The sequence below is a fragment of the Homalodisca vitripennis genome, chromosome 2 (assembly GCF_021130785.1).
Source record: "Homalodisca vitripennis isolate AUS2020 chromosome 2, UT_GWSS_2.1, whole genome shotgun sequence".
Lineage (NCBI taxonomy): Eukaryota > Metazoa > Arthropoda > Insecta > Hemiptera > Cicadellidae > Homalodisca > Homalodisca vitripennis.
In genome coordinates, this window is record NC_060208.1 from 5,097,700 (window position 1) to 5,116,941 (window position 19,242).

Sequence of the window (19,242 nt, forward strand, 5' to 3'; positions counted from 1 at the left end):
TCTTATCACTGATCTTAACTAGCTTTTGTGAGCCATTAAACAAATTTAAACATAAATATAATTTATTTGGATGTCATGGACCCTATTTTTAATAGTTAGCACAATTTTAATATAGATTAAAAAATAGTTTTATTGACTACTTGATTTACCAATATGAATTATTAAATTTATATCATCACAGTTTGTCAAATGTAAAATTAAAAGTTAGATTTTTTGTCTCTGACACTGATTTTGTACACTTCAATACGTAACGGATGTTCACTTTTCAGTTAATAGGTCATTTAATCGGTTAATGGTTAGGATCAAATAGGTCTTATTAGTCATATTTCAAATTTATTCAATCACTGTATTTACGAAGCTTCGTGCTTCAATCTCACTTGAAATGTTCCAAATAATTAATTGTAATAACAGCCATTATAAATACTACACAAAGGTTCGTCTTAGTAATTAAACTTACTTTCTCGCATTGAACTTTATTGTATTAGGCCTAATCAGGGGGGTGTAGAAAATAATCGTCTTTCCCCAGAAATTATAATTTTAGTACAAAACGGTGTACTCGGCGGAATTTTTTTAGTTACTGAAATGTGGATATGTTAAAATACGATTCTACAGAAACCTTTTTTATGTTATACAAATAAACCCCGAGTTGTTGTCAATATGCGGTAGTCTCTCTCTACTAGTCTTTAGCTGTATAACTTCTAAAGATGCAGTTGGAGGATGTAGTTGGTGTTGTCTTTAAGCCAAGTGAGAGTTAATGACGGGCCCACTAGATATTCTCCGGGTTGGATTATTTGTGCTAGAGACAATTTACCTCTTGGTAAGACACTTTTGAGAATTGCAGTTTTGTTTCTTTAACAGTTAACACATACAGGTTTAACATAGTAGGCGGCTGATGACATCTTTTTAATAATGCAGTGGTATGAATTTGACACGAGACTCGTTATAAAATTTAATCTAATTCCCAAAGACAGATATATTAGAGAGGTTTAATTCTTATAATGTATCACATTAAACAGTTACACTGGATGATGCTTTAAAGCGTGTTAGATTACGTGATCGTTATTTACAGCATGAAGGGAAATGATAACTATGACCTGCGAGAGTATCTTGTCTGAAGACAAGGTCGAGAACGTACGTGATATGCCGTGAATGAGTTCCTGGCTGTACAATTTCCGATGGCCTGCGAGAGTATCTTGTCTGAAGACAAGGTCGAGAACGTACGTGATATGCCGTGAATGAGTTCCTGGCTGTACAATTTCCGATGGCCTGCGAGAGTATCTTGTCTGAAGACAAGGTCGAGAACGTACGTGATATGCCGTGAATGAGTTCCTGGCTGTACAATTTACGATGGCCTGCGAGAGTATCGTGTCTGAAGACAAGGTCGAGAACGTACGTGATATGCCGTGAATGAGTTCCTGGCTGTACAATTTACGATGGCCTGCGAGAGTATCTTGTCTGAAGACAAGGTCGAGAACGTACGTGATATGCCGTGAATGAGTTCCTGGCTGTACAATTTACGATGGCCTGCGAGAGTATCGTGTCTGAAGACAAGGTCGAGAACGTACGTGATATGCCGTGAATGAGTTCCTGGCTGTACAATTTACGATGGCCTGCGAGAGTATCGTGTCTGAAGACAAGGTCGAGAACGTACGAGATATGCCGTGAATGAGTTCCTGGCTGTACAATTTACGATGGCCTGCGAGAGTATCGTGTCTAAAGACAAGATCGAGAACGTACGAGATATGCCGTGAATGAGTTCCTGGCTGTACAATTTACGATGGCCTGCGAGAGTATCGTGTCTGAAGACAAGGTCGAGAACGTACGTGATATGCCGTGAATGAGTTCCTGGCTGTACAATTTACGATGGCCTGCGAGAGTATCGTGTCTGAAGACAAGATCGAGAACGTACGAGATATGCCGTGAATAAGTTCCTGGCTGTAAATTTACGATGGCCTGCGAGAGTATCTTGTCTGAAGACAAGGTCGAGAACGTACGAGATATGCCGTGAATGAGTTCCTGGCTGTACAATTTACGATGGCCTGCGAGAGTATCTTGTCTGAAGACAAGGTCGAGAACGTACGAGATATGCCGTGAATGAGTTCCTGGCTGTACAATTTACGATGGCCTGCGAGAGTATCGTGTCTAAAGACAAGATCGAGAACGTACGAGATATGCCGTGAATAAGTTCCTGTCTGTAAATTTACGATGGCCTGGAGTAGTAAAGTTATTACTGTACCTTGTTTAGTAGACTCCATTTTGTATTTGTGGTACCGTGTAGGAATGTCTGATCTTAGTAATTTATTGAACAACTTGTGTATGTTATTTGTATTAACTTTATTGCATGCGATAATCTATGTTTCCATCAACAAGTACATGATTTATATGTGATAATAAACATAAATATTACATAACGAGTTTTAACAACATTAATACTTGTAAAATCAGTGGACATGTGTTTTAAACTGTTGATATGTGCACTTGCAGACATAAAATATGGAAATTCGTATACCTTAAAAAAGTATTTCTTTGTGTGTGAGAACCGATTGTATAGTGAACTAAAATTAACCCAAACACAAATACATTAGAAAATTCTGTTAGTGTTAAATTGGAAATGAATCCATTAAAATTGTTGAATATTTAAGCAATTGTACAATAACTCAAAATCGATGTTACTTATGTAAATAATAAAACATAAAAATTTTTTATTTACAAAAAATATCAAAGAAGAACAAAATAGTAAAAGATTCCAATTCTATTTCAGCACAGAAGTAAATACCGGTATATTTCCTCTGTTCTTAGTCTATTCCAATTTAAGATTCAATGTATTTATTGTAGTGAACTTAATGATAAATCTAAATGTTTTAAAGCGGCTCTATTTTTTTTTTTTAATTTATTTTACATAAGTTCATATTTTACTCATCCATGTCCTGTCTAGTTATTTACCAACTATGTTTAAATTAATCATATGAAGACGAAATAAATTATTGTATTATACCTTATACAATAAATAAAATAAATCAAAATGATAATTGTAGTTTGATTTCCCTTTTCTTAATATAACATTATACAGCTATTTTAATAATTATAGTGTTATGAACCGATAGTGTAGCTCTATAATATTACTTTTCCTTTGTTCCACAACTGTCTTTAGGACTAATAAAGTACCAGTTGCTGCATTTTATTAATAATAATGACCAGTCAATGAAGTATCAATATTCTGTATATTTGCTGAGAGGAGTGTGACACTCAAGTTTGCAGAACTAAAGAGTAAGTATTTCTTTCTCTTCTAACAGCTTTAGTGTACAAATTTAGCATCGACATTAAAGAGGAACACTATACGGGACTTTTTTATTCGTTTTTTCGTTATAACTTGTAGTCTGACATATCCTCGTTAAATTTATATACAACACATTTACAATAAAACACGATCACACAGACAATATCCACTTGCCAGATCGTGTAACGGATTTCATAACACCAATTTTCAGAGATCTTCTTGATACAATATATTGTTGCAGAAATGTTTTGTGGGCAAAACACAATAGTAAGCTGTCACTCGACAATTTGAATCAATTGGATTTCGAGTTTGCTTCAGTTCACCTTCCTTGCATAGTCTGGTATCTGACCGCTGTCTCAGACTTGACTTCTGGAATCTGGAGTCATGTTCGTCTGAAGAGATCCAAAGAAAGTCGAGGATGAAGAAGCTCAAAGTGAAAATTTTATATCGTTTCGACATTAGAGACACTTCTGGTGAAGTGGTAGTCTCATTGTCTCATCAGGAACACAACTGAGTGCATTACGATGTGATAGACACGATCTTTAAACACGGTGGAGCGACTGAGTTTTCTACACATAACGTAGCTATGAAAGGTAGGAAGGGTTGATTCAATTGAATTTTGAGTTTAGCTCCAGTTCACCTTCCTTTTATTAATAAAATATAAAATAACTCCATCGTGCTTAGGGATCGTTACTATCCAATAAAAAATTCTTAAATGATCATGGTAGTAATTTAAGTGATTTGAATTATTCGTACGTATCAACTCCGATAGCTAACAATTTAAAATCATTATATCATGGTTTCACGAAAATGGTTACATTTGTAGGAATGACACATATTAAGACCAATAATGACATTATTGTACCTTATCTTTATCAACATTCTACTAGACGTGCCTTATCCAAAGAAAACTTTAAATGATTCAAACATGTTAACACACCAAGATATTTAAACTTTAAACGTATGGGAAACATATTATATAAATCAAGTACAGAAGATTTATTATATCAGGAAGATGGTGTTACTAAGTTCTATAGGCTATTACTTTCTTAAAGATTACAAAAATAATATTTAAAAATTTACTCTATAATTCAAATAATTACTTATCTTTATTTTATCATCTAATTTACACGTGACAAATAATTAATATTAAAACCACATAACACGTGTAACCGTTATGAAAAATAAATAAATGTACTTTGTGTATTTATTTTTGTAAGTGTCTGACGAAGACAGCTTTGCTGTTGTAAGGTCTTTCAAAATTCAAGGTTTTGAATATTAGTAGTCGCGATTATGGCTTTACTGTTGACAAGCTATTCGAAACAGATTCTATGTAAAGACATCCACTACTGCGCGAGTATATGCTTTGTTACACCTTTCAGTCGATTTAAATTATTAAGCTTTTTGGCGATCACGAAAATGAATATTAAATTGTATACTATGGTATAAAGATTTTTTTACATAATTATTGTTTCAGAAGACAGCAGTATATATAGTAAAATAACGGAACAAGTTCTTCTTCGACTATTGCAGGTATTTGACACTTTAGTCAAGTATGATTACATGCATTTTGTTACTATAGCGACTCTCATCTCCTTTTTCTCATCATTATTTGCCATTTATCATTATATAGAAATAAGTATTGTCATGGCAATACATTTTAAGCATTAGTATACTTTAATACTACAACAATTAAGTAATGCAGTAAACTATTATAATGAATCTAGAACAGATAGGACAGCAGCCAGTACAATACTGTCTACTGTCAATCTATCAACATCAAGGAAGTAGTACGGTACGGACACGTAAATACAGTTCAAAGAATCTCGTTCAAATTGTGGAAATGGATACCTAATAATACTTCAGCTGTATAAGTAGTTTAAAATATTTGTAAATCGGGCTTGGCAGACAGCTTATGTAAAACTATATAGGGTTATGTATGAAGATTTTTACTGCAATGGCTAACCTTAAGTGCGGAATGCCAAGAGGGAGTTTATCTTAGTATTATAAGATTATTTGTATATTGTGAGACTGGAGAAAAATAAGGTGTTCGGAGTGGGTAAAGTACGTGATCTGGGACAATAAAGTGCATTTATACCTAATTTTATATTGTTAATTTACAACATAATGTATTAATGAATTAAATTTCTTGTAATTTTATTTATTTCAACGGTACAGCACCAATTTTACAAATATTACTAGTAGATCCGAATGAAACCAACAATAAATAATAAGTATACAATAAAACAAAACAATATCAAGGTATTTTAACACATAGGAACTAATTTTAAAACAGAGACTACGTAGCTCATGCACCACGCATCACTTCCAGTCTCTCAGGAAACCAATAGCATCCGTCCGGAAAGAAGAATCCCCTAAAATCAATTTCGTAATTAATGAATACATTTTTAGAATCACTCTCTTTACATATTTAATTTCATAATTACTAATGTTCAAACATTAGAACTTTGTTCTTTAAAACTACTGTTGTATCATCTATCTCATTGCCATTGAAACAATATTTGGTACTTCGGTTGTTTGTAACAAATAAATTATTTTACATTTTTTGATTAGTTTTTGCCATGGTTCTTGCTTTTTATCCGTGTTTAGTCCTAAATCAGTGTGTAGAAAATAAATCTTTTGCACATTCATACCTCTATGGTTTCAATGAATCTGCTGTGTGAAAGTTGCTGTTCCGTTTCTGTTTCCCTAGCTCTATTCCTCTATGATCTTTCGTGCACGGTGGGGGTTACTTCATTTGGTTGTTGTGTCTGAGTAACTAGTCTGTGCGTTAAGATTTAAAACTTAAAGTGTAATACGAACTTTTTTATCATGACTCAACCTCACAGCAAGAAACGTGTTTGTTATTACTATGACAGTAAGTTTATTTTTACTTTTCTATTTGTTTATTTCAAGTATTTATAATGTATCTGTTGATTCTAGCCGATGTTGTCCCGCTTCGTTTGTGATTGCGAACTACGATTCAGTTTTATGTCGTATTTTCAATAATTTAACTTGCTTGTGTTTAAGTTCGATCGAAAAAGTTACAAGTTCATCAAAGTTAATTGTTTTATTGAAATATTTTGGTCAGTAATGTTGATTCCTTGATTTTAAATGCTTTATTAAACACTTATTGGAAGCCATCTTTGTTAACCACTGCTTCATAGCACCGTAGTTCAGTACAGTATTATGTTGAAGATTTTTCCAAATGTAATAAATGTTTTAAGCCTATATTGATGGTTAAACACTTAACAGCTTTATTTCAGTATGTAAATATTTAAACTTTGAACCATCAGTTTAGCCTTGGAATTCCAATAAACTTAATTTACGTGGAAAATACTACAGCTCCTTGATAGTGGTTCACAGTCATCAAACCTCAGTATTTGGGATAGAGTGACTAATTTTTGATTACATTAATAATATTTATCATTAAATCTCTTTTGTAAAACTTACTCTGTACTTTTTTCAAATATTTTGCGAACTAGGCCTATATTGACTTATTTTTTTCTTCAAATTGTTTAATTAAACTTGTTTGTTTGCTACATTTTCATTTAGGCCTAGGATAGATCTACTCAAAATACTGAATAGCTGGAGTGTTTGATGTTATAGTTAATTAATGTTTTTTTATTACTTTATAACAGAGTTTGGCACCTCATCTAACAATAACATTGTTTTAACCTGGCACCTCAGGACTACCATAAGTTATTTAAAAGTTTTAATTAGTGATCTTGCTAGTTGTATAGAAATATCCAACTTTTTCGTTATTTCAACCATAGGCCCAAGCTATAATTCATATTTTGGTATTTATTTACAATACCGTGACCATGAAAAATGGACTTTTTTTCATGGGTTGGGCATTTATAGCCAAGTATTATTATCACAGGTGCATATAAACTGGGGGGAAAGTATATCATTGTATTATATTGATGCCTTTCGGCCATTATTGCATTAAGAATGGAAAATAACCGACAAAATTTTGTCGAACAACACTTGGAGTGTTAAGGATCAGGGGCATCACGTGATCTGGGATTCGACTTTTGCAAGCTCGAGTTAATTTTTTTTTTCTAAAAGAGCAAGCAGTGCGCAGCACTGCGCAGCGGGCAGGCATCGTTGACAGGATTAACGTCATCATTTCAGTAAAATTGCCAGAGGTACTGTCAAAAACAGAGTTTTCAGAGGATTTCAAAAAATCGTAACTCCTTTGATTTTCGTTGCCGACGAATTTTTTCTTCACTATTGTTTTCAGGAAAAAATTGTAGTTTTCAGGGAAAAAAAATTAACATACCTTTCCATGGTCACGATTTTGTAAACTGATACCCATATTTTTGTTAATATATAGTGAATTTACGAAGTATCAGTCCAGTTTTCATAAAATTCTTTCTCAATAGGTTCTCTAGACGATTTTAAGGGATAGGCTAGTTCTTTTTTGGGGTAGGGTACGATAAGCGGACCCGGTTTTTTTATATTGAAATTGGCAAACGATATTACTCAATCCTAACCATCGATATAATCAATCGATACTAATTAATTACTTTGAACAATTAACTTAAATAATCTATATCTACAGCTATAAACACTTTCAAGTAATACACGCAAGGTAATATTTCAATTTTACATAAGTAACATTTGATTATTAAGAATGGCAGTAAATTTTAGAAAACTACACAACATTACTTTGAAAGATGATAATACATGTTTTTCGTAGCTCCAACATGTAGGACTCGTACCGAAAAACCCATTATGTGAAATTTGTGGGAAAGAAACAAATGTAACTGTGAGAGGAGTAAATATGGTCGCCTTCAGTTTTCCTAATTTTGGTTATAATAATTTGTTTGATCACTGTTGGTATTAAATTCACATTTTAATTTAAAACATGTGTTTGTTGTTGCGGATTACAAACACTTTTATATCGATTGATAGTCCAGGATTTGAGATGCGAATATTAGGTATCGATGATTACATTTTTCGATATAAAAAACCGGGTCCGCTTATCGTACCCTACCCCTTTTTTGTTTTCAGTGTACACGTATTTTTCTGCATTTTTAACATTAATTTTCCAAATACAGTATGAATTGTTGATCAAATGTGGCAAAGAAGCACTATAGTAAGTGGCCATCACCACAAATGATACGGAATACGGAATTATTGAATACAAAAATGTTCTAATTTTAGTTATTTATAGTTAATCGTTGCCAGCTCTTTTCAATATGTATTGAATAGAATCATTCGTATTTTATTTGAATAGCCTAATGGCTGAAAGTACAATGGCGATGTACGATAAGCGAACCCGGTTTTTTATATCGAAATTGGCAAACAATATTACTTAAGTTAAATATTTTTTTATTTTTTCAGTTTTTTATTTACCACTATCAGTCATTAATGTTAATATTTTTTTACTCTTGTTATTCATTTAAAAAGTTTATATTTCATTGTTGTTAATAATGTTATAGTTTATTTGCACTGTTATTATTTGTCTGTTTGTTTGTCCATGTGGTATCACATCTTTTACAGTAGTGTATTTAAGTTAATACTATCACTAATTTATTATATACTATCACTAATTTTTAATATAATTTATACTTTCTTATTACATTAATTATACGTTAATTATGCCTAGATCTGATTTAGAGTCAAGTTGCATGTTTGGTTTGGCCCTTTTGTTTAAGTATGATTTAATCATCTGTCATAAGTTAATAAATGTAAATTGGTTTTTGACCGTTGGAAGGAAATAAATAAATAAATAATCATAACCATTGATTTATAATCAATCAATACTGATTAATTATTTTGAACTATTAACAAATAATCTATATCAACAGCTGTAAACACTCTAAAATAATAAATGTAGAATAATATTTCAATTTTACATAAGTCATTCTGATTATTAAAAATGGCAGTCAATCTTAGAAAACTATACGACGTTGCTTTTTCGTGGTTTCAACATGTTGGACTCGTACCAAAAAACCCATTATATGAAATTTGTGGGAAAGAAACAACTGTAACTGTGAGAGAAGTAAATATGGTCGTCTTTAGTTTTCCTAATTTTAGTTATAATAATTTGTTTGACCACTGTAAATATTAAATTCATATTTTAATTTAAAACATATGATTGTTATTGAGGACTATAGGTACTTTTATATCGATTGATAGTATAGGATTTGAGAGGATGACTATATTCTTCAATATAAAAAAACTTATCGTACCCTACCCGCGATGTACATGTTTTGTTTGTATCATAGGCTGTCTGACACGTTTATCCTTCAGAAATAGTAAAAAGTTACTAAATGTTACACTGTTTTATTTGTTACATTTTATAAATAAATATAGCCTAGGTAGTTATCTATTCGTCATTACATTTTTTTATTTGTAAAAACAGCTAAACTATAGGCTACTGCGATTTGAAATACATATAATCTATTTTGGTTCAACTTTTGATTTTGGTAGTTTAGATAATCATGAATATGATTCGATTGTAGTGGTGGCCACTTATAATAGTGCAGCCATGGAAATAATTATCAGATAAATGTTATCTTGGCTGCAGTATAATAAGCAAGCGGCCACCAACACAATCAGATGATGATTATCGAAGGATATGGAGTCATCGTTATTCATGACCATTCAAAGGACTAAAAGCAAATTGTCGGACCGGAAATTATAAGATTACAGGCCGACCTGGCAAATCACGAATTTGACGTTATCAACATATTCTGCTCATCCTCCTGAACAAAAATATATATGGTTTTAGGGGGTGCAAATGACAAATAACATGATGTTAGAGTGTATATACATAAATAGTTAAGTTCTTAATGTTTTAATGTTCTGTTTGTGTGCTGTCTCTGGATATTTGTAAATACTATCTGCGGATGGGACTGATAACGTGTACTGTAGGTTGGATCGAGTGAGTGCGTGACAATCATGGATCAACAATCCACTAGTTCGACCAATCGTGAACTGTTGTGTCGTAAATATTATCTGCGGCTGGGACTGATAGCGTATCTGAAAGTTCCTAGGCAGAAATCAGTGCTTCACTAGATATTGTGTACTGTAGTTTGGATCGAGTGAGTGCGTTACGATCATGGATCAACAATCCACTAGTTCGACCAATCGTGGACTGTTGTGTCGTAAATATTATCTGCGGCTGGGACTGAAGCGTATCTGAAAGTTCCTAGGCAGAAATCAGTGCTTCACTAGATATTATGTACTGTAGTTTGGATCGAGTGAGTGCGTGACGATCATGGATCAACCATCCACTAGTTCGACCAATTGTAGTCTGGTGTGTCAGAGTGTTTTGTCGGGCATGTTAAGAGTTTACGTTTCGACCGAAACGAGATTATTTAGTTTCTGTACATTCTGTGGAACACACTAATGGTAAGTGTTCTCTATTAATGTCCATTTATATACGTATTCATATTAGGGGTATTTGTGATTTATTAAGTTTTTTACACAGTACATAATTGCCTTTCCATTACAATTCCATTTATATTTCTGATCAGCCCCTCTAGAATTTGATATTTTACTGATAGGTACTATATCGAGGGATGTTTATCTTTCGTTGAAGCGCGGGCTTCTGATGTCCATTGGTGCTGCCGAAGCCCGTGCTGATGGCCGGAGGCACTCGTCTCAACTTGATAACAACTAATTAATTTGTAGCTCGAAATTTAAGAAAAGCATTGTTCATTTGGATCAATATTCTGCTCATTTCAGTATTATTTTTCATTTACGTTTGCAAAGATGGTGCCACATCCGATGACGTCATTACGAGGTTGAATCATGGTCACAAAAGGTAACGTGATGCCCGATGTGGATGTAGAACATGGAAATATTGCTCCGCGCTTGAACAGTTGTTTCATTCTTTATGTTCTAGAACTTCGTTATTTCTCATTTCCACCCCGTCAAACCTTATATTGTTTTGTTCTGTAGCATGATTCCAATAAGTTAATAACGCGAAACTCGTATTATGCTGCTCCGGCCGTTAATGTGACAATTACCGTCGGACCAAATAACTTGATAGATATTTCAAATATAGAAAAGCCATACTTTTATATGTTAAATAAATGTATTTGTTTCAGATTACATAAAATAACTAAACTTTATTTAGTCTGTTTGAGCAGCATAGTACTTATGATTACTTTAGCCAATCTGAAATGGTATTTCTTCAGGTTCTGATGCTGTAAAAACTACATTTATTAATTAAAATATCATAGTTTAATTTCTACTAAATAGTACATGATTTTCTGTATATTCATAATTTGGAATAAGTCTTCTCAGGTGCGTTTTTTTGCAACGTCATGTTTGTTCTGACTTCCTGTAGCGGTACACAAGGTATTACTGTTAGCCTATTCAACTACTGGTGCCTTATAAACAATTTAAAAGTTGGTTTTTAAAAATTCTTGTTTATTTTTATTTCATTTTTAAGCATTTTCCTTTTTAAGAAACAATAATTTTGTAAAGTAGCTAAAGTAAACAATATCAAGCAAAATTATCGTTAAAGGACTTCAGATAGTAAAGACCACTTTTATTTATTTATTTTTTGTTGTAATTATTCAAAATGTATTGCAACTTTATAAAAAACCAAAACTATGCATTATTTGCACCTCTCAGTGCAACATGTTTCCAATATTTGTCTGATGACATTTATTCAGAATTATTGGCTGGATAATTTGCAGCAACGCTTTGATTATTGTTCTACCGCATGGAGGCAGCACTATAATTGATGTATGGTATATGGTCAGATCAGTGAATTGCAAGAACTCAGAACAACCTATAAATGGACTTTGGGTTAAAAAAATGACAGATATTTGACGGTATCGCTGTGATTAACATATTTTTGCACTAGGAGCCAGCACTTTAAAGCTGTAATTACTTTGGACATTTTACAGTTCAAATAGTATCTAAGAACACCACTGGAGAAAGTAGGTAATCATAATATTGATTATTTTACAAATCTGTGGGGGAAGGTTAAAATTTTTTGAACCAAGTTCAGATACTCTTCAACAGGTTAATTACATGATGTTGCAGCTTTGCTCTATCCACATGTATTACATGTCAAGAACATTAAAACATGGTAAATCTGTGTAATAATAAGTTGTAAAGAGTGCAACATTGCAGTTATTGTAATATTAACTCTTAAAGATTTTTTATTTTCGATAAGTCGGATTCTTTTCTGAATGAATGAAGTGTAAGTCAGTGTCTAATCTGCTGGTAACACTGTAAGTTAAAGTTTACAGTTAACCTGATTTTCTTGTTGTCATGTAAATTTCGTTATTTATTAAATATAATTTAAAACATCAAAGGTATACAGCGTATTAGTAGAGAAAGTTGTATGAAAATTGTGTACTTAAAAATATGTATCAATACTCTTAAATTAACAAGTTAAGTTTTTCATAAAAACTATGTTTTAGTTTACTTTATTTGTGTTTAAAAATTCAAATTTTTTTCTGATCACAGAATAAATAGGTTATTTAATATAGAAAATGTGTTTATACCACCAAAAACCAGTGTGTTTAAATAAAATTAATAAGCATCTCCTCTTTAGTGGAGGCATTCAATCCCTGTAACTCTTTAGTGTAGTGCTAGTCTCATGAAATCAATTATGCCTAAATATGAGGACTGAAAGAATTTACCTAGCTCCCGAACAGTGATACATTACTGATAGAGTGTCACTAAAAATAAAATTGGGAAAGGGGATATGAAGTGATGGGAAATACAATCTTACATTTATTTTCCCTTGGTGTACAAGTAAGTTATGTGAATATTTAGTTAGGTTTTTTTTATTTATAATTATAACATTTGGTTGGGCGAGACTGTAACAAGTGGCCTACACTTGTTATGCTATCATAATTATTGAACGATTCTGTATTACCCAACTTCAATATTATATAATAATCGTACAACAATAATGATTATACATTAACAACATGCATGTATAAGTAGTTGCAACAGTACAACAAAAAAATAACTTAACAGTAGCATTTAAATTAACATAATCAATTTTAACCTAAACCACATTTTAGAGATACTTTACTATACTTATAGTTTGCGCGGATAGCTGTGCGAAACCGCTTTTGTGAAATGGAGGAAAGGATTCTTACCCTACAGGCACACCTCTGCGGTACAAACAATTACAAAGAAAGTCTGCTAGACACTTTGGTGGTATTCTACTTCTCAATTTCTATGGCCGCTCGCCAAGAACTTATACTCATCACCATTTTCGAAATTTCTAAAATTAGATATTACTCGTTGTTTATTGTTTACGTTACACATTATTATAATTTATCATTAGCAATGCATTATATGTTTAGTTCAATAAATTGAAATATTAAATTACTAATTTGATAGAAACAATCGATACATTGGATAAAAACAACTGAACGAGTGTAGGCCCCTTTTTGTTGTATTGAAGGTAGTATTTTGGAATATAATTGAAACATGAAATGATCACCAAATTATTCATTTACTTTGTTAAAAGAATGATTTTTATCATTCTAAAAAATAAGAATAACGAAACTTGGACTTTTTTTGTACTTTTTTATTATACAGAGGCCACTATTATTGGAAGTTTTTCTCTCCTGTAACCTAAAAAACTTAATTATTAGGAAAAACACATTTTATTTGAGTTAATATGAAAATTACATATCATTATGATGATCAGTTCTTGTTTTCTGCTTCCCAAAAGGAAACAAATGTAAGAGAGGAGGCCATTCTGACCCTATCTACTATTTGTTATTAAGCTCAGATACTGTGGTTTTTTTTGTTATATAAAAATCTTGGTTAATGAAATTAAGTGTTTTCAAAATTTTCTTGCTTTCTGTATTGAAACCTGTAATGAAAGTTCATTTACTAAAATAATTGTTAAGGGAACTTCTTTGTATCCTCAGATAATATTCAAAGTGATAAGTATAAGCATACAAGTTCCTGAAACCAAAACCTCAGTATGCAGTAACTCTGTAGCCTACAGCACCAGCACACATTAACCTCATGATGTCATTGTTAAGGGAACTTCTTCGTATCCTCAGATAATATTCAAAGTGATAAGTATAAGCATACAAGTTCCTGAAAACCAAAATCTCAGTATGCAGTAACTATGTAGCCTACAGCACCAGCACACATTAACCTCATGATCTCATTGTTAAGGGAACTTCTTCGTATCCTCAGATAATATTCTTAGTGATAAGTATAAGCATACAAGTTCCTGAAACCAAAACCTCAGTATGCAGTAACTCTGTAGCCTACAGCACCAGCACACATTAACCTCATGATGTCATTGTTAAGGGAACTTCTTCGTATCCTCAGATAATATTCAAAGTGATAAGTATAAGCATACAAGTTCCTGAAACCAAAACCTCAGTATGCAGTAACTCTGTAGCCTACAGCACCGGCACACATTAACCTCATGATGTCATTGTTAAGGGAACTTCTTCGTATCCTCAGATAATATTCAAAGTGATAAGTATAAGCATACAAGTTCCTGAAACCAAAACCTCAGTATGCAGTAACTCTGTAGCCTACAGCACCAGCACACATTAACCTCATGATGTCATTGTTAAGGGAACTTCTTCGTATCCTCAGATAATATTCAAAGTGATAAGTATAAGCATACAAGTTCCTGAAACCAAAATCTCAGTATGCAGTAACTCTGTAGCCTACAGCACCAGCACACATTAACCTCATGATGTCATTGTTAAGGGGAAGCGGGTCGTTCCTATCCCGCGCATGTTAAATTTACAAACTTTAGGTACATGTATTGTCAAAACTAAGTAAGTTACAACCTTCAAATTTTTTGTAGGCAAAGAGTACTCCTTTATAAACATCTCTTGCAACTTTAGTAAAAAAATCTTTAAAAAAAATTTTTTTTAGGAATTTTTAAATATTGTGTGTAAAAAAATTATTTTTTTATACCAAAAAATTTTTTTTTCTCATTTGTTTTTTTAGATAGAATGATAAAAGATGCAACACCATTTGGAATTGCACTGTTCTATATGCATACCAAATTTCAATTCTCTAGCATTTATAGTTTTTGAGATACATGTACCTTTATATGAAAAAAACCAAGTTTCCGGGAAATGTCCGGTAAAGGCAAAAATGACTGCTAAACTAACCTTTTGCTGCTAAAACATCCCAGCTCCGTACTCAGGGTCATCTGGGTCTTCATTTTCCTCTTCTAATGCAAGTTTTCTTTTCCTCCTAGCAACTCTAGCCTCCTTGGTCATGTCTAAAGCAGATTTTTCTGCCTTTTTCAATCGTATTGTATCAAAATTTCGCAATGCGGCAACAGACTTCTCGCTCAGTTTGATTCCTAGCTTGTTATACACATCCAATTTGCTGGTGAATCCATTATTAAAAGTTAAAACTGCATCATATATGCCAAGTTTTAGAGTGTTTAGCCTTACAAAAACATTTTTAGGCACCTTAGACCAGACGGCATTGTTGAAACTTTCGTTCTGGTTTTGAGTCTTTTGGTCAAGGCATTTTTTTAGAAGATCCGGATTGGCTAAATCTCTATAAATTTGTTTGATCTGTACCATCACTTCATATGGCAAATTGTGTGACTTATGGCTGAAAGTCTGATGTAGGGCTTCGGCTTTATTATAACCGCACCACGACTCCGGCCCCTTTGGACATAGGCCATGTTGCGGAGTGTTATCATTCGATATTTTGTGGAAATAAGTTGCCCACACATTTTTAACCATTTGTTGAAGATCTGATCCACCTCTTTTTATAGCTAGGCCATAATATTCTTGCAGCTTGTCTATGTCATTATTTGTTAGCCTATTCTTGCCCCCTATTGCTCTATTATCTTTTAGTTTTGTTTTTCCCAACCGTTTCTTCAATTCCCTTAGTCTGCTCCCCATTCTCTTCTTGACATGATTGACGCATTCCAGTTTTCTTACTTCTACTTCATCTCCATATGGCTTATCGTCAACCACCTTTTTAAAACCATTGCTGTCACCATCTCCTAAGTATCGTACATACCGTACATTTCGATCTCTGGACTTTCGGAAAACATCTAGGGCACCCGCAACTTCCATGCCGCCACTTGACCCTTCGTAGTTTTTGGAACATATATGATCAGGTACTATTTTTTTTTTATTTTCATGTACAGTGCAGATTTGACAGTATTTGGACATTATGGAAACATCCAACACCTTGCCAGTATCTAATGATGTTACGCTGACAACCCCATTCAGTGACTTGTGTCCCCTCCTTTGCCAAGACCCATCTAAACAAACCGTCAAATCTCTTTTTGACGTTTCTTCACACTCATTTACAGACACAGCTTCCTCAATTGCCTGCTTCATACTTTCACTAGCACAATTTTCAACAGCCTGATATATTATGTTACTACAAGGTCCTATTTTTTGAGGTGGTAAAGGTAAGTCTAATAATGAACACAGAATGTTACCTGCACTGATACCTTTTCCGATCGTTCTCATGCCGTAAATAAATTTCAAGTTTACCTCATATTTTCCATTCTCATTTTTTTTAGAGTTGTAAAAATTAGTTGATTCCAAACAAACACAACACTTCAGTTCAATATTCACAGCCAATCCAAATCTTTTCTTATCCGTAGTACAAAGTTCTATGCAGTCTTCGCTATCGCAGAATTTACATTTTACAAATTTTTTTAATTGCTCACTAAATAAACTAAGATCCAAAATAACACTACCCATTCCAGTTCCTTCATAATTGTCATATTTATCAAAGGACAGTTTTTTAGAAGCAGAGCTAATGTTTGCATTAGTAGTAGGCCTAGGGCTAGGGCTAGCAGAATCTGTTTGGGTAGGCCTAGATTTAGAGTCCAACTTACGGTACTTGTTTCCTCTAAACTCACGTTTAGATTTAGTTTTGTAACTAACCTTTGCTCTTGGCATGGTTATAAGAAGTTGTAAAACACTTCAAGAAACAATACACACTCCTAATCTACCACTAACTATGAATAAAGTGCAACACTTTTAGTAAAACACAATTATCCGACACAAACACATATAACATAACCTCCTAAGCATATCAAAACAAATAAAGCAATATTCTTTCTGTCATCTGTATTCCCAGTTGTCAGTACCAGGTTGACCAACAGAGCAAAGCCATAACATACTTATAACTAACACACATGATATATATGATTGTGTCAGCCAACATCTTACGAACTGCTGCAAAAAACTAGTGAACATCTTTTGTTTGTGAATTTTTTTTTGGTAATTTATAAATTTATTTGAGCATTAATTCTTACATATTTTTAAAATACACACTTTAAACTATTAAAAAATGCAATAAAACATTTTTCTAATTTTTTTTTAATTTTCATCGACCTGCTCCCCTTAAGGGAACTTCTTCGTATCCTCAGATAATATTCAAAGTGATAAGTATAAGCATACAAGTTCCTGAAACCAAAATCTCAGTATGCAGTAACTATGTAGCCTACAGCACCGGCACACATTAACCTCATGATGTCATTGTTAAGGTAACTTCTTCGTATCCTCAGATAATATTCAAAGTGATAAGTATAAGCATACAAGTTCCTGAAACCAAAACCTCAGTATGCAGTAACTCTGTAGCCTACAGCACCAGCACACATTAACCTCATGATGTCATTGTTAAGGGAACTTCTTCGTATCCTCAGATAATATTCAAAGTGATAAGTATAAGCATACAAGTTCCTGAAACCAAAATCTCAGTATGCAGTAACTATGTAGCCTACAGCACCGGCACACATTAACCTCATGATGTCATTGTTAAGGGAACTTCTTCGTATCCTCAGATAATATTCAAAGTGATAAGTATAAGCATACAAGTTCCTGAAACCAAAATCTCAGTATGCAGTAACTATGTAGCCTACAGCACCGGCACACATTAACCTCATGATGTCATTGTTAAGGTAACTTCTTCGTATCCTCAGATAATATTCAAAGTGATAAGTATAAGCATACAAGTTCCTGAAACCAAAACCTCAGTATGCAGTAACTCTGTAGCCTACAGCACCAGCACACATTAACCTCATGATGTCATTGTTAAGGGAACTTCTTCGTATCCTCAGATAATATTCAAAGTGATAAGTATAAGCATACAAGTTCCTGAAACCAAAATCTCAGTATGCAGTAACTATGTAGCCTACAGCACCGGCACACATTAACCTCATGATGTCATTGTTAAGGGAACTTCTTCGTATCCTCAGATAATATTCAAAGTGATAAGTATAAGCATACAAGTTCCTGAAACCAAAATCTCAGTATGCAGTAACTATGTAGCCTACAGCACCGGCACACATTAACCTCATGATGTCATTGTTAAGGTAACTTCTTCGTATCCTCAGATAATATTCAAAGTGATAAGTATAAGCATACAAGTTCCTGAAACCAAAACCTCAGTATGCAGTAACTCTGTAGCCTACAGCACCAGCACACATTAACCTCATGATGTCATTGTTAAGGGAACTTCTTCGTATCCTCAGATAATATTCAAAGTGATAAGTATAAGCATACAAGTTCCTGAAACCAAAATCTCAGTATGCAGTAACTATGTAGCCTACAGCACCGGCACACATTAACCTCATGATGTCATTGTTAAGGGAACTTCTTCGTATCCTCAGATAATATTCAAAGTGATAAGTATAAGCATACAAGTTCCTGAAACCAAAATCTCAGTATGCAGTAACTATGTAGCCTACAGCACCGGCACACATTAACCTCATGATGTCATTGTTAAGGGAACTTCTTCGTATCCTCAGATAATATTCAAAGTGATAAGTATAAGCATACAAGTTCCTGAAACCAAAATCTCAGTATGCAGTAACTATGTAGCCTACAGCACCGGCACACATTAACCTCATGATGTCATTGTTAAGGGAACTTCTTCGTATCCTCAGATAATATTCAAAGTGATAAGTATAAGCATACAAGTTCCTGAAACCAAAATCTCAGTATGCAGTAACTATGTAGCCTACAGCACCGGCACACATTAACCTCATG

At 33.3% G+C, this 19,242-nt stretch overlaps 1 protein-coding gene across 1 annotated transcript in view; it reads left to right on the top strand.

The window, feature by feature from the left end:
- The first annotated feature begins 5,998 nt into the window (after positions 1-5,998).
- LOC124353479 (histone deacetylase HDAC1) overlaps positions 5,999-19,242 on the top strand; it is a 31,718-nt gene continuing 18,474 nt past the window's right edge. The window contains exon 1 of the mRNA XM_046803321.1: positions 5,999-6,155. Within this exon, the coding sequence (XP_046659277.1) occupies positions 6,110-6,155 (46 nt within the window). The 5' untranslated portion in view covers positions 5,999-6,109. The remainder of the gene's footprint in view (positions 6,156-19,242) is intronic.